At 44.0% G+C, this 21,998-nt stretch overlaps 1 protein-coding gene across 1 annotated transcript in view; it reads right to left on the bottom strand.

Annotated features, from left to right (window-relative positions):
• Positions 1–688: 688 nt before the first annotated feature.
• The window catches only part of EXOC5 (exocyst complex component 5), a 33,249-nt gene continuing 11,939 nt past the window's right edge, over positions 689–21,998 (bottom strand). Inside the window, exons 5-18 of the mRNA XM_081911219.1 lie at positions 17,089–17,153; positions 16,489–16,517; positions 16,256–16,365; positions 15,024–15,068; positions 14,791–14,931; positions 13,098–13,180; positions 10,663–10,872; positions 9,197–9,344; positions 7,389–7,497; positions 6,823–6,943; positions 4,386–4,472; positions 3,811–3,919; positions 1,655–1,870; positions 689–971 (exon numbers count right to left, since the gene is read on the bottom strand). Of these exons, the coding sequence (XP_081767345.1) occupies positions 783–971; positions 1,655–1,870; positions 3,811–3,919; positions 4,386–4,472; positions 6,823–6,943; positions 7,389–7,497; positions 9,197–9,344; positions 10,663–10,872; positions 13,098–13,180; positions 14,791–14,931; positions 15,024–15,068; positions 16,256–16,365; positions 16,489–16,517; positions 17,089–17,153 (1,662 nt within the window). The 3' untranslated portion in view covers positions 689–782. The remainder of the gene's footprint in view (positions 972–1,654; positions 1,871–3,810; positions 3,920–4,385; positions 4,473–6,822; positions 6,944–7,388; positions 7,498–9,196; positions 9,345–10,662; positions 10,873–13,097; positions 13,181–14,790; positions 14,932–15,023; positions 15,069–16,255; positions 16,366–16,488; positions 16,518–17,088; positions 17,154–21,998) is intronic.

The following is a 21,998-nucleotide window of genomic DNA, read 5'->3' as shown; positions in this document are numbered from 1 at the left end:
AGCAAGGCTTCACAGCCGAGCCGGAAGGCATTTGCCTACTTGCTCTTGAGCAACCCCATGGCACCCTAACAGCGAGAAAGGAAATGGAAAAGAGAAAGGAAGAGCAAGGAGACTTGTTCAGCTGAACAGAGATGCCAGCCGTAGAATGAGAGCTCTGCCTCAGGAACATCATTTAACTCTGCAGGGGAAGACGATTCTTGATGCTGTCCCAAGTTTCCTCATGCAAAACTTTACATCTGTGGCGGGTGTCATTTTGAGAGAGCACAAAGCGGTTTTAAGGAACACCCATCTACAAAAAGCCTCTGTTTCCTTTTCTCCACTGGGTAACCGTAAGGTGTTAGGTTGCAGTGCGGGCAAAGGAATCCACTTTGGATGCTCTGAAATACAAGTCATTCTTTTTGAACCAGTGCTGAAAATGTATTTATTGGTTTTTATTTATTTAATTCATTCAGAAGACAGCAAGTCAGAAAGACTGGCCACGTGGCGTTCCGATGAACAGGCAATAGGAAGTGCTTTTGCAGAATCTAAATTTCTGGAGGCAGTTTATTTTACATGGAAGAAGAAAGAGGACAAATGGAAAGGACCAGTTTAAGTTACACCTGGACATTTTTCTACCAAGAGCGCTCGCGCTCTCTCTCTCTCTCTCTCTCTCTCTCTCTCTCTCTCTCTCTCTCTCTCTAGCCCCCTCCCCAATCCGGCCCCCACCCTCAGAAAAAGCCGCCACTATGCTCTCTAGGAGGCCAAGTCCCAGCAAACACTTGGGTTTTGCTTCTTCTGCGCTCTCAGCTGAAGTGGCGGCCGAGGCGAGCGGATCTGTAGTCAAGGCGGAGTTGTACAAAGGAATGGAGGATGTTCTTGTCCAGAATAGCAAGCTGCTCTCCTGAGCAGACCTGCTTCAAGTTATCCGGAGCGACGACAAGGAGGTTGCAAAGGGAGTGGAGCGTGTCAAAAAGCTGCAGTACCAGTGCAATCTGTAGCAATGGGGGGGAAAGCAAAGCAAGATCAATTTAAATACCCAACGGTGCTTTTCAGATACACCACAGGCCTAGAGATTATAGTGGTACCTCGGTTTTCAAACGCCTCCGTAGTCAAACGTTTAGGAACTCAGACTTCAAAAACCCGGAAGTAAATGCCTTGGTTTTTGAACGCATCTCAGAAGTCAAACAGGAAACAAGGCTTCCGATTTGAGTTTTCCGTATTGAACAGGCATAGGCAAACTAAGCCCTCCAGATGTTTTGGGACTACAACTCCCACCATCCCTAGCTAACAGGACCAATGGTCAGGGATGGTGGGAATTGTAGTCTCAAAACATCTGGAGGGCTGAATTTGCCTATGCCTGGTATTGAGGCTTCCATTTTGAGGCTTCCGCTTTCAGTTTTTGAACGTTTCGGAACTTGAACGGACTTCCGGAACGGATTACATTCGAAAACCGAGGTACCACTGTATTAGCAAAACATTATTTGCATAATGCACGCAACGCACAGATATTTTTCTCACCTTTGTACATGAACACAACAAACCTTTGAGGCTGACAGTTTGACTATTCCCATTTTACAAATAGGTAAATCCCATTTCAACATTAGGCCACCCAGTCAAATACAAGGACAAGGTGCTGCATCTCAAATTGCATTGGGCATGCCTATTGGCCACATACCTTGAACTCTTTGGCACATTTCCGGTATTCAGCCACATCGCAGATTGCCAACATGCCACCCATGCAGCTGTAGGAATATTGTTGCAGGTGCTCATAGATGAGTCGGTGGAAGCGCACTCCAAACTCCGTCAGAACACCGTCCACGTTCTTGCCATCCATAGAATTCCTGATCTTTTCCACTTGCTTTCTGACATAGATGCAGACTTTGGCACAGGCCTGGAAAGTAAGCAGGAAAGTTAGGAGGAGAAAAAGAAAAGGGCTCTGTCAGGCTTGACAGCCGCTCGGGGTGGAAATTGTGGGGCGTGTGTTGGGTTTCTGAACTGACGGACTGGGGAAAGGTGACATCTCACATATTGTGGTCATACAACATTTTTCAACTGAATAAAGAACGGACACTTCACTCTTTCGCAAACTTCTCAGCTGCCCTCTTGGAAGAAAATGAGTTCAATACTTTTAGATGGCATTCCTGGGATGTGAAACTCCCAGGAACTGCAGCAAAATACAGGTTGTATTCTTGTGCCCACTTACCTGAGAGTAAACCCCATTTCACTCAATGGGATTCACTCATAAGGAAAAATTTCTAGAATTGGCTTGTAATCCCTGCTTATCACTATATTACACTTGTTTAAAGTGAAAAAAATATTGATGATGTGGCCGTTATTTGAAGTGACTAATGTAGAAGAATCATATTTGTGATTTAATCATTTTTTCCAGTCTGTCTGACAAGTAGTTCTGTGTAACCCAGAAGTTTGCATGCAGAGAGAGATGCTGATGCAACAAAAAGGTTCACTACATCTATTTCATGCCTCTTATTTTAAAAAGCATTCAAATATCCCAGTGGAAGTATCTGCAAGTAAATTCCACTGATGTTACTCAAACAGTAATATTAAGTAAGCTGCAATAGCGGTCTTGATGTGCACCCATCTCTCTCTCTCATGCACTCACACTTCAGATAAATAAATAGAACAACAGAATTGTAGAACTGGAAGGGACACTAAGGGTCATCTAGTCCAACCCCCTGCAATGCAGGAATATCAACTGAAGCATCCCTGACAAATGGCCATCCAACCTCTGCTTAGAAACCTCCACCGTTCCACTGTCAAACAGCTCTTACTATCAGAAAGTTCGTCCTGATGTCTAGTCAGGATCTCTCGTAACTTGAATCCATGTGCTACAATTATCCCAATACTTTGGCTGCTACCAAAGCCAGTCAAGGTTCTGGAGTTATGCTGTCCTTATACAGTGGTACCTCGGGTTAAGTACTTAATTCGTTCCAGAGGTCCGTTCTTAACCCAAAAATGTTCTTAACCTGAAGCACCACTTTAGCAAATGGGGCCTCCCGCTGCTGCTGTGCCACCGCTGCGCGATTTCTGTTCTCATCCTGAAGCAAAGTTCTTAACCCGAGGTAATATTTCTGAGTTAGCGGAGTCTGTAACCTGAAGCGTATGTAACCTGAAGCGTATGTAACCCGAGGTACCACTGTATTATGTAATGCCTTCAAATGTGGTTGCAAAAGGCGCACCGCTATTAAAATAAGTTTCCTGATAATTTAGGCATCATTCATCCTGAGCATTTTGCTCCATGTGCAACATTTGGATTTCTTCATACACTGTGGCTCTGTTGGTGGCAGCCACGAAGATCTAGGAGCCTGAAGGGCACAGTGAGGAATGTATTCATTTTTACTCTGTGCTTTTTGAACGCGGCACACTTCAGCTGGGGTGCTGGGAGCTACTCCGCAGGGTGGGAGGGTGGGTTTGGCTGCTGGTGCGGTATAAATGCTAAATTGCAGTCGTCAATACAGCGTAGCTTAGTACATAAGAGGATACAGCCTTATTGCAGGGGACTGGGCTAAACTATCTGCAAGCCTCACCCCACTCTATGCTTCCACATTCTTATGATTTCTATACAGCACAACGGGACACCAATGACTCAAAACGCTGAGCATTTAGGAACCACTATTGTTCTCGCCCAGGCTGAAATCGCACAATGGAAATGCATCAGAATTCCTAGAAGAGTGAAGAAAACTTGACTATTAAGGGAGGCGCATGTGTGATAAAATGCATACGCTGAGCAGAGTCAGCAGGGAAGAACGCCAGCGGCAGTCCAATTACTTGCCGTGTCACTTGTCATTGACTAATCTATATATAGTTACTCACATTAGTGTACTGAATCAGAACATTGTTCTCATCTTCTGGTTTGAAATCGGTCTTCCTTTGTTCCGCCGCCAAGATGTGCTTCATCTGCCCAATCATGCAATTCAGCGTCCTTCAAAGTTAAAATACCAGGTGGCTGTTTTAAAGTTAGCATTTTGAGCCCCACAAAGCCCAAGCCAACACGATCCTCTTCTCAAAGCGACCGCTAACTTGCGGTGAAGTGTGCCGTCGCAGGCCTACTCCCCTGGGCTTCCAGAAATGGTGGGCCGCTAAAGAGCAGCAGAGGCGATTTAAAACGTCACTCTTAAAATTAGAGATTGACATGCACATTATTTATATAACACCATCTTGATACTCTGCACTTCACAAAGCAGCAGCATGGCTGTCCCTTCCTCCAAGGGACTTGCAATCAGAACTAGGCACTGGGATGGAGGGATGGCTAGACACAGGCCCACAATTCCCCCTACCCCTAAATTTTCATTATTTGTCGGAATAATAAACTGTCCCAAACCACAAACAGTTGATGCAAAAGGGGAAACTGAGTGATGGTTCAGAAAGGTGATGGAGCCTTCACTTGCCTGTCAATGCCCATGTCCAGCTTCACCTCCATCTGTTCTGTGACGTCCTTTTTCTTCTGAAGACATTCAGAGAGCTTGGGGGAAGAGCTGTGATAAAAGGAGGGAGGGGAAGTTGTTAGCTACCATTCTCTGCCACACACACATCGACTCCAAGTGAAGGAATGGGTTTCCCAAGCCCAAAACTGACTGTGCAGGCAGTTTGAAACTGCACCAAAATCCCTATTTTTCCTTAGCTAACATGCTTTAACTTGAGCTCTTGAGCCGAAACCCAGCTGTATAAACAAGTGCTCAGAGCCCTCTCCTTTATCAGTTTGTGATGGCAAGGATGGCCTTGACTGTACCAGTAGAACAGGGAAGACACGTCTGTGCCTTATCTTATATCCTGACCACAAAAGACACACAGACCAAGTCTGGGAACAGCGCCAGAGGGTGTTCTTGGAGATGGTGACCTCTTGCTCCAAGATAAGAGTAGGAACAGGAAGATCCTTTTATGGTGAGAAGTACAGGAAGGAATATCCTTTCATGGTCAGAAGTATAGGAAGGAATTCCCTTTTATGGTTAAGAGTGCCGGAGCAGGAACATCTGTGATGTCAACCTGCGTGTACAAGCTGACATGGCTAGATTCCTGGGGAAGGGGGGAGAGGGTGCCTGGAGAATATATATACTGCATGTAATCTCTCATTTCTTTGGACTTGCTGTGGACTGACCACGCAAGTGCCTTTCTGCTGTTCCGGAGAGCAGAAATAAAGAACTCTTTCTCTGAACCAACCCTTGGTGTCATTTGACTTCCTTCCTCCTGTCCAGGAGCAACGCAGACCCAATTGGTGAACTCCAATAAGGCTACACAAGCACCCTCGATCCCAGGGCACTTGAATCTGCAAGGGTTTCCCAGTTCGTCCACCCTGTCATTTTCGCCTCTCGTGAAAGAGGCCTCCTAGTCGCAGTTATGTGTGGAACAGGCTACGTGGGAGGGAGAACCTGGCCATGCAACTGTTGGGAGTGCAGTGTGGAGGAAAGTATGGAAAAGTATTACATATGCAGAAGAATATCCAAAGAGCCCAGCTGGATCAGATAAAAGGGAGCCCACCTCTTTCTTGCAGTGACCAACCAGGTGTCTATGGGAAGCCCAGCAAAAGACCTGAGGGCCACAGGCCTCTCCTATTGCTGTTCCCCAGTGACTGTCATTCAGAGTTAGCCCACAGCCATCATGTCTAATCATCACTGGTGCTTTTTATCACTCATGTAATACCATTCTTTATATATATAAATTTTTATTAGTTTTTTTAACATATCATTTTCAACAGTAATTAAACATACTTTTACATCTCATTCAAATTTTTGACTTCCGTCAATCCTGTCTGAAATTTTTCCAATCTAATCTCTCAGAATGCATTTCTTATCTTCCTTATCACATTTCAAACTCATAACCAATATCTCTTTTTCTACTTTGTAACACTTCGTATATTTCTCCTTACAAAACTTCTTGTAGTCCTACTAGCGTAATTTGTTGATTACAGTGCGTCCCCCCCAAAGCTGCGTGCTCGGTGGAAGAGGACGACCATCCCAGATAGAAGGAGTGTACCATTCTTCAGTCAAGGATATACGATAGCTGCGCTCCCCCTTCTCCCTGTGCCCTCAATGGGAAAGATGGAGGCCATAAGGAGAAGGGGACAACAGAGGACAAGATGGTTGGACAGTGTTCTTGCAGCTACAAACATGAGTCTGACCAAACTGCGGGAGGTAGTGGAAGACAGGAGTGCCTGGCGTGCTCTGGTCCAAGGGGTCACGAAGAGTCGGACACGACTAAACGACTAAACAACAACCATTCTTCGGTCAAGGGTATACGATAGCGGCGCTCCCCTGCTAGAACCTCCAAACAAGCTCATGTAATGCCATTCTTGGGCTTCGGTAGCCAACAGAATATTGAAAATCTCAATTTGCAAGTTAACTAACTTAATTTGGGGGAAATGCAAAGAAGGTTTTTAAACCTCCAGAGGATTACATGGAAATATGTGATCTCTCAGAAGTCAGTATGGGGGCTTCCAGTAGGTCAGGGCGCAAGAAATCCCATAGTGACTGCCTCCATGTCCTCCTTCAGAAGTCCCAGAACCCTCTATTTCTTTCCTTCAAATCCAGTTCCAATGCTTCCTACTTCAGCCTCTGCGATAAATCAGGCTTTGCATGTAAATGGGCATAACATGGCAACAGCCTGGAGATTATTAATGGAGAATCTAGGAAGCAGAAAGAGCAACCAAACTATTGACTCCTACTGCGTCTTTGCTGGAGCTTGTGGACTGCTTATTCTGGAGCTTTCATGTGGCCCCTAGACAGGAGATGATTCTAGTATAACACTTTTTGCCCCTGCGAAGGAACATTTACGAGTCAGAATGCAAACTCTACTTGGCTTCTTGGCTTGAAGACACAACAGGTAACCTACCTAACCAGTGGCATCAGATGATCATTGAACTGCTTGTCAAAGAGGTGAAAAATGGTATTAGCCTGGTTCACGACATCCAGGAAGTAAAGATTTGCAGTCTTGGCATCTGGAGAAGGAATTCCTAGAGGCAAGCAAATAATGAAACCAGTAAAAACTTTTGAATGGACTTTTGAAGCATCCGGAATCCTGAGAACCAGTTAGCAGAATCGCCAGCGATAACAAGGACACTGACTTTAAGCTGTATGAAGGTGAAGTGTTTGATATTTCCATTTCTTTAAAAGCTGAAAATGGGACTACTCCAATCTATTTCATCAGAGTTGCTTCTAAATTATATACATATCAGCAATTTTAGGAATGGTGTTTACATTACATTTTGTTTCTTTGTTTACGATGCTGTTTTGTTTGGAGCCTAAACCGCTAGGGCAAGTTACATCAGAATACTGCAGCCTCGAACTAAATGAACTTTTAAGTAGTTTCCAAAAATGTATTGTTTCAAAGAAGGGTCACATATTTTAGCTACGTTACAGTGCAATGTTTAATGGGAATAAAGGCAGTATTGCACTTACCAGCCAACCCAATTTCCAGAGCATAGTCAATGTGCTCGATGCATAAGAACTCCACGAGCAAAGAGAAAATTCTGAAGGCGTTTTTCGGCAGATCTGAAGGGTCAGAAAGCTTTAAAAGTGGAAAGAGATTGTTAGGACCTTTCTGGCACTGAGATGTGAAGAATTATATGCAAACTATTTTAAAACACAGACAACTTTGCACAGATTCATGCAAAGGCCAACCAAAACCACGTAATTATGAAGAGCTGGAGCAACTTGCAAGTGACAAGTTTTTGTTGGCCATCCTAAGGACTAGCGCTGGGCGATATCTGGTTTTCAACATCCTGATATATCACCAGCTAAGCACCACTATGTGTGAAATAAGGATGGAGCTTTGCAGAGGCACAGGCTGACTTCACGGTTTTTCCTGCATCGTGATTTTTGCCGGCGCCTGCTCTTGTGATTTGCTGCCCCCTGCAGGCGGCAAGGGGAGCCAAGCCAGCAGAGTAAACAGGGACTGCGTGAATCAAGAGAAACATTGGCCGGATCCATGTCTTTTCCCACACTGTGATTTTTGCATAGCGTACACACATATCATGATTTGCAATATACTGCCAGGTCAAAAATTATGGTATCACGATATGGACTTCAAACTGGTTTTGGACGATTTATCGCCCAACCTTACTAAGGACCCCTACCTTTATTTCCTGAAAAGGAAGTTCTGTAAATGAAGGGGTGGGGTACTGAGGGCCACTCCCTTCTAAGCAACATGCCAACTGTGGGGGGGGGGGCAGTAGCAGGCAGAGCAATGAATGGAAAACGTTGCCCTTGTATAGTGCAATAGGTTTTTTGCACAGGTCTCTCTCTGTTCCCCTTTCAGACAAGCAGGAGGCGTGATCAGAGTTCAAGGACACATTCCAGTCAGGTAAAAACGCTGAAGGAAGGTGTGAAGGAAGTCTGGGTGAGGGGAGAGTTCCCTGGGCCGGATAGAGAGGCCTGGGAGGCTGCATTTTGCCCTGGGCCCAGGGTTCCCCACTCCTGCGCATCCGCCTTCTGGGCCCCTCGCGGCTCCTTGCATCTTTCACGAAACAACCCTTCCTACTGCTCCTCTTGCCCTTCTCGCCTTCTCTCCAGACTCCAGTGCTATCGTCCTATTCCCCCAACAACTTCTGAAAATGCTATTGGAAGCTGGGGGAAATGGAGGAGAGCAACCAAACACGGAAGTGAGTTTGGCAATCCGGACTGAAGGCACATCTATAATACCAAGGGAAGGTGGGCCTGAGAAAACACTATCGTACTGCAAAAGGGAATCCAGAAGGGGAAACTATGGTCTTGCAGCTCCCGTCAATTTCACTATAGTCCCAACAGCAAAACTTTATTAATGAATATACTTAGAGATGCCTGAAAGTCAAGAGAGAGGGTGTTGTTGAATCTCTGCTGGAACATTCAGGTATAAAGAATTCCGAAGCATGTCACCAGCAGCATTAAATTTATTATTATTATTATTATTAATTACATTTAAATACCACCCTATACCCACAGGTAAACGCCCAGCTACTAGTTGAAGCTCCTCCAGATTATCTCAGGGACTGAGCTGGGATATAGGGGCTCAGGAAGAAACACTCATTTCATGCATCTCTATGCCACTTTTCTACTAAAAAAAAAGTTTTCAAAAATAGCATAAGAACTAGGATATTTTTTAAAAAAAACTATTAGAAGATGTAAAAACAGCAAAATGGGAGCACACACCCAGAAAATGTTTGTGTCCACACAGCAACACTCACAGTGTAGAGATAGCCTAAAATAATTCTATTAATAAGTGTACACACCCTATGGCACCTTTCAAAGGCTTGCTTAGTTTCTTGCAAAAGATTAACCACCACATCCTGGGACAGGAAAGTTTCGCCGTGGGTGTCAATACTGGGGCCCAATGGCAGGTTTGTCCGCTGCCGTATTCGCTCTTTGAATTCTTGAATGCTAGAAAGAGATGCACCAAGCAGGAACCATTAATCCCAGTGAAGTCTGGTTATGCAAACCGGGGTTAACTTTTCAGCCACATGAAGAACAATGCTAGACATTTTAAATACAGAATGCAAATTCCTCAGATTTTTGAAGAAAGAACAACAAATGCCATACCATCAATACAAAACAATTGGAGACAGGCAACTAATATGAAGAAAGTTAAAGCTGGTACAGCAGAGGCAAGCCTGCCTGTGGGGTGCAGAACCATTTATTTTGTCCTGTTATCGTCTCTGGCACAAGAGGTTTTGCAGTGTTTCCAAACCAGCAAAGCCCGTTGGACCAGGACTAATAATAGGGCAAAAGGTATGCATGTGTCCACCACAGGGAATGCCTTCTCCCTCGTGCTGCCTGCAACACTCTCTTAAAAGCTACTGCTTATGCCAAGTTAGCACAGCCAGGAAACAGAGAGGTGGTCTTGGTGGCTATTAGCTACAGCAAGGAAACAACCTTCTGCTGGAGTATCGCTATGGGCTGGACAAAATCCTTCTAGCATCCACAGGCAACGCGTATATTGTAAACCTATGGGGTATACATGGTATACAGCTGGCAATTTCTCCTGCCAACCTAGCAGTTCGAAAGCACACCAGTGCGAGTAGATAAATAGGTACCGCTGCGGCAGGAAGGTAAACTGTGTTGCCGTGTGCTCTGGTTTCTGTCATGGTGTTTATTTCACACAACAAACATCCCTGCAAAGTTTTTAGCTTGGTTTTGTGACTGCATCATTAAGACAGGCAAGCAACCATTGCAGCAGATAGCAAACAAAATTATAAATGTGTGCATAAAAGGTAAAGGTAAAGAGACCCCTGACCATTAGGTCCAGTCGTGACCGACTCTGGGGTTGCGGCGCTCATCTCGCTTTACTGGCTGAGGGAGCCGGCGTACAGCTTCCGGGTCGTGTGGCCAGCATGACTAAGCCGCTTCTGGCGAAACCAGAGCAGCACACGGAAACGGCGTTTACCTTCCCGCCGGAGTGGCACCTATTTATCTACTTGCATTTGACGTGCTTTTGAACTGCTAGGTTGGCAGGAGCAGGGACCGAGCAACGGGAGCTCACCCCGTTGCGGGGATTCAAATTGCCAACCTTCTGATCGGCAAGCCCTAGGCTCTGTAGTTTAACCCACAGCGCCACCCACATCCCTAAATGTGTGCATACCAGTATCTTAAACAAAAGACGTGTCCTTAATGTGGATTTGAGAATACTGCAAACTTAAAATCAAGAAAGAAAGAAAGAAAGAAAGAAGCACAGTAAACAAGACTGGAAGCCAAACCTTACCCTCCACTTCCAATGGCTCTCTTTTGGTGGTTTTTCGACTCATAATAGCGCTGCAAAATCATGGAGCTCCTGCTTCTCAAATAACCAATTTCCACCTCGATGTAATTCTCCAAGTAGGAAACGAAGATGGATTTGATAAGCTTAGACAAGAAAGTCTGCTTATCAGTGCCCAAGTTAAACTCCATCAATTTGCTCGAAAGATTAGTAGTCCTTTATGTTAAGGAAGGGAGAGGGGGGAGGGAGCAAGAAGGAAAGAAGGAATACATTAGCAGGAGGTAACATTCAGGTATAAAGTATTTGCAGTGTTCACTAAGGGATTGGAGTGAGGGGTCTGGGCACAGCAAACACTACAGCACTGCCAAAGCTAAGCAAGTGTGAACCTGGTCTACAGATTCAGGTAGGTAGCCGTGTTGGTCTGACACAGTCAAAATAAATTAAAAATGTTTCCAATACCACCTTAGAGACCAGCTAAGTTTGTTCTGGGTATAAGCTTTTGTGTGCATGCACACCTCTTTGGATACACTGAAGCAGAAGTCACCAGACCCATATACGTATATAGTGGGAGGGTGGGGTTTTTCTCAGGAAGGTAGTAGGAGATGGGTGATTGACTCAATGTATATGGTAAACCTGTTGACTACTGTTAACAACTGAAATAGCTTTAGCATATGTAATGAGACAAGTCGTTAACAGTCGTCAACAGGTTTACCATACCCATTGAGTCAATCACCCATCTCCTACTACCCTTCTGAGAAAAAACACACCCTCCCACTATATACAGTGGTACCTCGGGTTACAAACACTTCGGGTTACAAACTCCGGTAACCCAGTAGTGCCTCAGGTTACAAACTCTGCCCCAGGATGAGAGCAGAAATGGTGCGCCGGCAGCACGGCAGCAGTGGGAGGCCCCATTAGCGAAAGCGCGCCTCAGGTTAAGAATGGTTTCGGGTTCAGAACAGACCTCCAGAATGAATTAAGTTCTTAACCTTAGGTACCACTGTATAAGGTTCTGGTGACTTCTGTTCCAGTGTATCTGAAGAAGTGCGCATGCAAACAAAAGCTTATGCCCAGAACAAACTTAGTTGGTCTCTAAGGTGCTACTGGACAATTTTTTACTTTTTAAATTCATTTTATTACAGCTCAGTTTGAGAATGTCAACCCCACCCCTTCCCGGGTGATTTTCACTTTACTGGAAGAGGGATAGCTTACTTATCATAGAATGCTTATCATAGAAGCATAGAGTTGGAAGAGACCACAAGGGCCATCAAGTCCAACCCCCTGCCAAGCAGGAAACACCATCAGAGCACTCCTGACATATGGTTGTCAAGCCTCTGCTTAAAGACCTCCAAAGAAGGAGACTCCACCACACTCCTTGGCAGCAAATTCCACTGTCAAACAGCTCTTACTGTCAGGAAGTTCTTCCTAATGTTTAGGTGGAATCTTCTTTCTTGTAGTTTGGATCCATTGCTCCGTAGCCGCTTCTCTGGAGCAGCAGAAAACAACCTTTCTCCCTCCTCTATGTGACATCCTTTTATATATTTGAACATGGCTATCAAATCACCCCTTAACCTCCTCTTCTCCAGGCTAAACATGCCCAGCTCCCTTAGCCGTTCCTCATAAGGCATCGTTTCCAGGCCTTTGACCATTTTGGTTGCCCTCCTCTGGACACGTTCCAGTTTGTCAGTGTCCTTCTTGAACTGTGGTGCCCAGAACTGGACACAGTACTCCAGGTGAGGTCTGACCAGAGCAGAATACAGTGGCACTATTACTTCCCTTGATCTAGATACTTAGTCTACTAACTTGGCTCCCTATACCCTGTTATGATAGAATCATAGAAATATAGAGCTGGAAGAAACTCAAGGGTCATCTAGCCCAACCTCCTGCAATGCAGGAACTAGTGCTACTCTCCCTGTTTATTTAGCATGAAGGCATCCACCTTCACACAGTGTAATCCTCTCATCCCAGCCACCCTCCTGCCACTCCTCCTTCACCACCAATCAAAGCTCTTGCTGCCCTGAGTACAAACAGTACTGAATGTACTTGGATCAAATATTCACCTGGGGCCACCAGTAACAGTCACTGTTCTTTGACGCATTTCTTGTGATGGCAGAAAGCCCTGGCTATTGGCACTTTCTGAACACCACAGAAGCAGAGGTGTCTAGCCTGCCCCCCAGCCCTGAATTTCTCCTTTCGTATTACAGCAAATTTAGGCATGGGTGCACAGGTAGGGAGGCACAGAGGTCAGGAGGCACACATTATGAGCACACATTATTTTTAAAAAAGAAGAAACAGCCCACAGTTCTGGGAGGAAATAGCATCTATGGACAGAATAGCCACAAAGTGCTGGAGAAGGACAAAAATTGGGGAGTGGCAGGGAGCGGGACACCAGCAGACCTTGCCCGTGCCCAGTTAAAAAAATTGTGACAGACAGCACCAACCTTGTATACAGTTCATAGAGGCTCTGAAGATACTGCTCTGCGTCAGACTTCTTGTGCTCTTCCAACTGATCTTTTATATAACTCTGTGAAATGAAGACCAGCACTGCTAGTTCTCAAACACATTCACATATAATAATCCAGTTTTGAGAAACTTCCCACCCGTCAATGGATAATGATAATAATAGTAATTCATTATTTATACCCTGCCCATCTGACTGGGTTTCCACAGCCACTTTGGGAGGCTTCCAACAAAATATTAAAATATAATGGAAGTTCTCAGAAGTTTCCAGCATAATCAACGGCAACATCACACTGCCTCCATTTACCCCTCTGTCATTTCAAAACAACAAACACTGCCATTTCTGTGTTGTTCAGATCTTGCCTTTTCACTGTAACCTAACTACCACTATTCTGCCTCTTTTTCTACATGATGGAGAGAGTGGGGGTGGAGATGTGGCTATCCCGATCCCCTTTCTATCATTTCCACTAATGTGCTGTATGAACTTCCCCTTGAACCACCCACCTCCCCATTACAGAAGGGGTGCCAAAGTACGTGGATGAGGTATTAAGCATAGATATACACACTGCCAGCACAGGCACCGGGGGCCCTGCCTACTCACAGATTGTTCCTCCACCCCTTCACCACACTCAGGGATGCAGTCAGGTGGAAAATCCCTGGTCCCGGAGGGGAAACAACACAGTTCATAAAGAGCGGAGGACGAGCGACAGGCAAGGGACAGAAGGAGCCGCTCTGTGGAATATGATGCTCACTTGGCGGTTGCTTGAGGTGCCATCCCATTCTCAGCAGCAAAACATCCCACAATCCTTTCCTTGCTCATGCACATAAAGATTCTGTGCGGTTGGCTATTTCTATTTTCAGTACACATAGGGGAATCTGAGGCTATGTTTTCCCCTTTTGTGACTTGCCCATTAAGGCCCATAACACTGACCATATAACACCGGTCCTGAGAGACCTGCATTGGCTCCCAGTGCATTTCTGGGCACAATTCCTAGTGTTGGTGCTGACCCTGAAAGCCTAAATGACCTTGGCTCAGTATACCTGAAGGAGTGTCTCTACACCTATCATCTAGCCTGGACATGGAGGTCCAGCTCCGAGGGCCTTCTGGCAGTTCCCTCACAGTGAGAAGCCAAGTTACAGGGAACCAGGCAGAGGGCCTTCTCGGCTGTGGCGCCTGTCCTGTGGAACGCCCTCCCATCGGATGTCAGGGAAATAAGCAACTATCTGACTTTTAGAAGACTTCTAAAGGCAGCCCTGTTTAGGGAAGTTTTTAATGTTTAATGCTGTATTGTGTTTTTAATATCCAATTGGGAGCCGCCCAGAGGGGCTGAGGAAATCCAGCCAGATGGGCGGAATATAAATAATAAATTATTAAAATATATTATTATAATGATTAGAACCAAGCTGTGGAGTTCAAAGCCTTGTACCACAAAAAGATTCTCCCACACAACGGCTATAGCATTGGGGGAGCAAGCACAGCACAGAGCCATAACTGCACAGCATATATCGAACAATGCATTCTTGCACCAAATCACTTCAAGGTTTGTAGTAATTAAGGTTGCTACAGATAACCATTCTGAAAAGGAATATACTACACAAAGAACACAATGAAACGACAGTAACTTGTTTGTATTTGACGAATACTTATAATGTGCTTTTAAAAGTTCAAGTCACCTGAAGCCTGATTTCGAAGATGTTCTGGATAAGTTTGGCCATCACAGTCTCAGGGCTGCTAAATATATCGCCAACCTGCTTGTTCACGTTCTGGCAGAGGACAGTAGTATCTTCAAATATATCGTTCCTCAAGTAGGCACCCTGAGTAAATTAGGAGAGAGTTGCCACCATTAAAATATCCACAGTTGTAAAACAATGCTATTTAGATAGATCCTTCGTAAGCAAAACCTTACCTCTTGGCACTGTTTTATATACACATCGACACAGTGGGAATAGCCCTATTGAAAACAAAACAAAAAAGGAATTGAAATTTAGGCACATCGCAACTACTGTTAATGACTGTTTCACATCCTGTTTTGACAAGGGCACTGGGGGAGGAACTCTCTGCCTCCCAGCTCTCTTTCTTTGCTTGGCCCCTGGGGAGCTCCACTTTGCCAGCAACATACTACCGGGAGTACAAAATAACCAGGAGAACAGATGGGTCTGCTTGATGGACCATTGGTTTCTCCCCAAAAAGTGGCACTTCACTGCACATGCTAATGGCTATTTAATCTGTCGAACTCAACAGCCTCTCAGGCACATTATTTGCTTAACAAAATTGGAAGCAACAGACCCCTTCAGAGTGGGGCCTTTAATACAAAATATCCAAACTTGCCTTGAGACAGGCAAGAGAGGAATTAACACATGCCTTGAGATATATGTGCCCATTCTGCTTCCAACCAGGTGTAGTCTTGGCCACCCACTGAAGCTCATGCAGGTGATCATACAATGCACTTCCAAAACATACACAGTTTTGAGCCCTTTTATATAGGAAAAGAAGCCTGGAGTTGTGGGGTGGTCATTGACAATTCCTTTCTATAGGTCCCAGTGGTCTGAACTTGCACACATAAGTTTGACTCAAATAACGGAGTTCTCTGCCAACTGTAGAAATCACAACGAAGCGGCAGAGGCTCTTAGAAACGGCCGTTGCACATTTGCGTGTGTATGTAAAGAAACAAGGAAGGAGTGTAGTTTTCATGGAGAGGCTGCTGGAAGAGAAGCTAAGAAAATAAAATGGCCCGTGCTTTCAAAGGGAGAGTAGGAAGGGAGAGCCTTGTGACGAGCCTAGCAATGTGCATTCCCTGCTACCCATAAACTTCAGTGCAACTGCCATCCATGCAGGCGAACAGTACAAAAGTCAAACATACAGGGGGCATAACAAACTGCTTTTTCCAATGTCACAATGTTCTATGTGCTGGGAATCGCTTTGCTGTAGCCACATCATTTGGATGGAGTAAGTAATGGCTGCAATCTGAAATGCCCTGTTTTGAGCCTAATCATTCGGATACTTATTCTTCAAAATCCTGGCTGAGGCTGCAGCACTATGCATGCTAGTTAGAGGTAAGTCTTCCTGAGTTCAATGGGGCTTACTCCCAGGTAAGTGTGCACAGGATTCAAACCTTAGAAAGAGATTCTCGCCTCTTACCTTAAAGTGAAGCAGGACTGCAGCTACTTCTCTCATCCTGTAGATCTGCCCCCTTCTTTGTGCACTGGTAAACTCCTGGATCAGTTGGCACTCCAAATCGTGATACTTACCTGCATGCAAGGGGAAAGGAGGTGGGGGTATAAAATAACATTCCACAAGTCAGTGAAAAGGGAGCAATGAGGACATTTTCAAGTCAATTTAAGAAATTCAGGACAGCAAAGAGCGGAACTTACTTGCTATTTTGGATTTTACTTCTGAAAACCTATTGACAAAATAACATTAAAATTAAAGGCTTGCACGTCAACCTTCTAGCTTCACACATCACATTTTTACATTTATTTATGATTTCTACACCACCTCCCCAAGTTTCAAGGTGGTACGCAGCAGTATGTTAAAATATTATCAGAGAATCTCATATACAATATATTAAAATACATATCAAAACATCAACATACAAGAAGAAAATGCAATGGAAAAATTAGGGCAGAGTTACAGTTGGAATTATTTTTAGGTGCAGCCCTCAAAATATTTTGGCAGGAAATCAATATAACACTATGGCAATTGTCCTGTCAGCACAAGCTTTTCAGCTGGCCAGAAAGAATTATCCCCCCTCTCCTCCCCCCATGAGGGAAGAAGTCCTTATGTGGGCTTCTGCTAGCAGAACTAGTTAGTTGTATTCCAATTATTTTTTTTCACTTGAAATGTACTGTTTTGATTTCAGCTCATGACTACTCCCCTACCCCACTTGTCCCCCCTTTAAAATGCTAGCAAGAGTCAGTTGAAATCCATCAGAAATCACAAAGACCATTTTACAGCTGTCAGTAATACTTCACCTGTCAAAAGGTAACTCCTGTGCTATCAGGTGCAGTTTCTGGATAATGTCAGCTGCCTCTTCAATCTATTGGGAGAAGACGTACAATTTACCACGAGAGATAAACCATGCAAGCAGATCACTTGCTCCCTCAAACCGAAATCATTTCCTAATGTCCTTCTTGATGCACGGAAGTGATAGCCATCACTTATTTCTGAAAATTCCCACAATTGATCCAATGAGTAGCCTGGAACTCCCCCCCCCCTTCGCTCCCCCACTCCAATATTCTGAATCCTCTTCCTAAAATGACTTGCTAAGAGTTTATTTCAAGCTTTAGTTTCTTGCCTTTAATCATGAAACTTGCAATCATCTCCTTTATGGAAGTGGACCAAACAAATAATTTTTGGGACATTCCCCTAGTTCTTAAATCTGTTGCTCCTTTTGGCCCAGCTGCTGCCAGGACAGGATAAAGTAGAGTATAATGGTTCTCTGATAAGTCAGAAGGTAAATTATTCTGTATGCATTGCAGAGACCTTGGTTCATGCTATCCTTTCCTCTGTATGCCTTCTCCCAATCTAAAGTGAGAGTGGTGCATGCTCTAGTTATCTCCCGCTTGGACTACTGCAATGTGCTCTACGTGGGGCTACCTTTGAAGGTGACCCAGAAACTGCAATTAATCCAGAATGCGGCAGCTAGACTGGTGACTGGGAGTGGCCACCAGGACCACATGGCACTGGTCCTGAGAGATCTGCATTGGCTCCCAGTACGTTTCCGAGCACAATTCAAAGTGTTGGTGCTGACCTTTAAAGCCCAAAATGGCCTCGGTCCTGTCTCCACCCCCATCGTTCAGCCTAGACACTGAGATCCAGCGCCGAGGGCCTTCTGGCAGTTCCCTCCCTGCGAGAAGCCAAGTTACAGGGAACCAGGCAGAGGGTCTTCTCGGTAGCGGCGCCCACCCTGTGGAACACCCTCCCATCAGATGTCAGGGAAATAAGCAGCTATCCTATTTTTAAAAGACATCTGAAGGCAGCCCTGTTTAGGGAAGTTTTTAATATTTAATGCTGCATTGTGGAAGAAATTTAAAGGCTATTTACAGAAATATTGCAAAATTAATAAATGTTAGAATGATGTCAGATAGAAAGTAAGTGGTTTCCAGCTTTAATGCTTTAAGAGAATATGGAAAAAAAGGTTTAGAAATAGGTTAAAATTTATTGATAAGGATTTGCTGAACTAACAATTTGAACTGGAATACAAAAAAGGGAGGTATGAGGTCTGGGAAATAAGTTAATGAAAAATAAGTAATGGAAACCTTATGTGTTTTTAAATATTTTTATTTTTGTATTTTTGTTATTTATTTATGTATTTCTCTTTTCTTTTTATGTATTACTACTGAAAACTTTAATAAATATTCTTTAAATAATAATAATAATGCTGCATTGTTTTTAACACTCGATTGGGAGCTGCCCAGAGTGGCTGGGGAAACTCAGCCAGATGGGGAGGGTCTATTATTATTGCTATACAAAATTGAGTGATGTGGACAATGGTCTCACTCGGTAGAAGGTGACTTCCTATGTTCCTCACTGGCTGACCATGGGCCAGTCACCTCTCCCTGTCTAACCTACCACACAGGTTTGTCGTGAAGATAAAATACTTGAGGAGGAAGAACACTGTAAGCCATCCTGGGCTCCATGGAAGAAGAACGTGATTCAAATGTCCAAATGTTTAATCTTTGATAAGGAGAAGTTCTCAAAATAAGAGTAACCCCAGAGCTCCAATTCTTAAAAACAAAGAGCTAACCCTGGGCCTGTATGAAGGAAACATTCAACTAAGGCTGAACCAAAAACTCCAGTACTAAAAACATGTTGTTGTTTAGTCGTTTAGTCGTGTCCGACTCTTCGTGACCCCATGGACCAGAGCACGCCAGGCACTCCTGTCTTCCACTGCCTCCCGCAGTTTGGTCAGACTCATGTTTGTAGCTTCGAAGACACTATCCAACCATCTCGTCCTCTGTCGTCCCCTTCTCCTTGTGCCCTCCATCTTTCCCAACATCAGGATCTTTTCCAGGGAGTCTTCTCTTCACATGAGGTGGCCAAAGTATTGGAGCCTCAGCTTCAGGATCTGTCCTTCCAGTGAGCACTCAGGGCTGATTTCCTTCAGAATGGATAGATTTGATCTTCTTGCAGTCCATGGGACTCTCAAGAGTCTCCTCCAGCACCATAATTCAAAAGCATCCATTCTTGGGCGATCAGCCTTCTTTATGGTCCAGCTCTCACTTCCATACATCACTACTGGGAAAACCATAGCTTTTACTATACGGACCTTTGTTGGCAAGGTGATGTTTCTAAAAACATACTATGTATATAAAACAGTTAATGCAAAATTCTAGTCTGTGTGGCGCAGAGCAAGATGGCCTTGCCTGACAAGGTGAAGCCCATGATTCATCTCTTCATGATTGCTTGTCATGACAGGCAAGGGTAGCTGAGCAGGTTTTATCACTCAGGCTAGTAAACTTCAGTGAGATTTCTAAAGCTGTGCTAAAAATAGGCAAAAATTACTGTTCTGAAAACTGCTTAGTAGGCAATCAAAACCCTTTGAAGTATAAAGTGGCCCTGCAAACACAGAGACGATTGGAGATTTGGTTGTGGACCAAAACCCAAAGGGCATCCTGTGGGAAGTAATGAAAACGTATTGGCAAGATCTCAGAAGAGCTTGATCTCGCAAGGCTGGGAAACAAGCTGGGAAGATGAGGCAGGAGAGCCACTCTCCCTTGTCTGTGCTTTGGAATTTTGCCCCCAATCCAGCTGTACTTTGCCAGGTCTAGGAGCGAAAGCATCTTGAATCAGGCAGAGGTGCATTAAGATAATCGTTTGAAGCACATAAAACTCACACACACACCCATTCAAACATATGAGTAGAGGGGAAGAGATCAGTGCAGTTCTATCAAGCTCTGAGGATGTCGTGGGAGCAGTACAAACAGATCACGTTGTAGGTGCATTGTAAGCAAAAGAAATTAGTAAATTATATAGCTACGGATGGAAAGGGATTTCTGGATTATATAATCAAAGAGCACCTGCTACCATAGGCCACCTCCTAGGGTAGTCTTCCCCAGCCTGAGCACTGGCTGATGGGACTTGAAGGCAGTATTATAATCTATTACAAGAGTGGAAACCTGTGACTCTCCAGATGTTGCTGCACTACAACTCCAATCATCCCTGACCACTGGAGCCAATGTAGTCCAGCAACATCTAGAAGGCACCAGGTTCCCCAACCCTGATCCACCAGGAGGAAGGCCCTCCAGTATGGAATACTCTCTCTCAAGGACCTTACCAGTCTTCTATCAGTTTCTTATAGATTACATGTAGAACTTGTAACCCCCAAGGTTGTTAACTAGCTGTTTTTCCACTTTTGCGAACCTACACTTATTCACACCTCCTCAAAGGCAGATTTAGGGGAGTGTAACCACTTTGATCACACTGGGCATGGAGCCTTCGGGATGCTGCAGGGGGACCATAACTATAATGTAGAATGGAAGGCAAGAGGCACCGAATTTGGCATCACACAGGGCACTACTGAAATTTGAGACCCCAAGGTCCACCACTGACCTCCCTCTTATGCATGCATCAGGCTGTTCTAGCTGCTAAAGGACCAGCAAACAGAGAAGTGAGTTTGTTTTATTTTTACACACACAAACACGTATATATACATAATGTAAAGGCAGGGGGTTACTGTATTTACTAATGGGGAAAAGGCTTTTGACTGCATGGAATGGGAGCATGACTTTCATGGATTAAAAGCTGCTAGCACTGGAACATTTATCAACTGGTTTATCAACTGCCCTCTTCCACATATGTACAGTCATAAATGCTAATTTAACCGTGACAACTTAATTTACTTGTGGGACTAGACAAGGCTGCCCCTTGTCCTCACTTCTGTTGAAATTCGGAGCTCCTTGCTGTTATGATAAGAAACCATTCTAAAGATCAAAGGTTTAGAAATCAACAGGAAAGAATTTAAAGTGTGCACATATGCTGACAGCGTTGCTGTTATTTCCTACTCAACCAGAACAGTCATTAAAAGATAACACCAATCAAGTTTAAAAATGAACAACAGAAGGTCCGAGGTATCATGCTTACATTTAACTAAAAGAGGAAGATAGTAACATACTGGAAATAACTTATTTCAGGTTTTAGAAAGAGCAAAAACCTGTGTTTTTTTATAGGAACAACTATGGAAGCTTGAAAATAAAAATAAAATCAGATTTAGATAACTCAACTATGCTGAAACTTGTTTTTGATGGGAGGATAACAAGAACTATGATGAACATTAATTTTTGGAATAGTGCAGAAAAAGAGAAAACACTGTGCTCAAAATATCAGAGTATACTGTTAGCAGGATGTTATTCCCAACCTTGTTATGATTAAGAGCTAATTAAAAGCCCCTTAGAACTTAGGAAAAATACATTTCTAGTTTCTGTATAGAGCATTTGGGATAAGTTTAGGTAACAGCTATCTCCAAATCTGTTCACTGACACTCAATCTACATTTCAATGAATTTGGGAGTAGTGGATGCTTTAAAAAGTGAGAATGTTTTGGAATAAATAAGTACATGAACCCAAATGGAAATGAATGAACTGCATGAGAACATACAATCAGATTAAGGAAGCAGTAGGAGAAAATAAGCCACCTTTGTTTGAATTATTTCATATCAGAAACTTCTTAATTGAAAATATAAGATGCTGAAAGACCTTGCATAACATAAAAGAAGGATATAAAAAAGACACTCAAGTACTGTTACAGATATATAAACTGTTAATACAAAAGGACAATAAAAAGTAATCTATGTATTAAAATGAGAGGGAAAGTTGGTGATAATGCTGGAGGAAAAGACTTGGGAAATATACATGGAAGAGAGTAACTCTGTATGTTTGGCCCT

This window comes from Podarcis melisellensis, assembly GCF_964234715.1.
Source record: "Podarcis melisellensis genome assembly, chromosome: 1".
In the NCBI taxonomy this organism is placed as follows: domain Eukaryota; kingdom Metazoa; phylum Chordata; class Lepidosauria; order Squamata; family Lacertidae; genus Podarcis; species Podarcis melisellensis.
The sequence above is the reverse complement of the archived record's forward strand: the minus strand, read 5'-3'. Positions and strand labels throughout refer to the sequence as shown.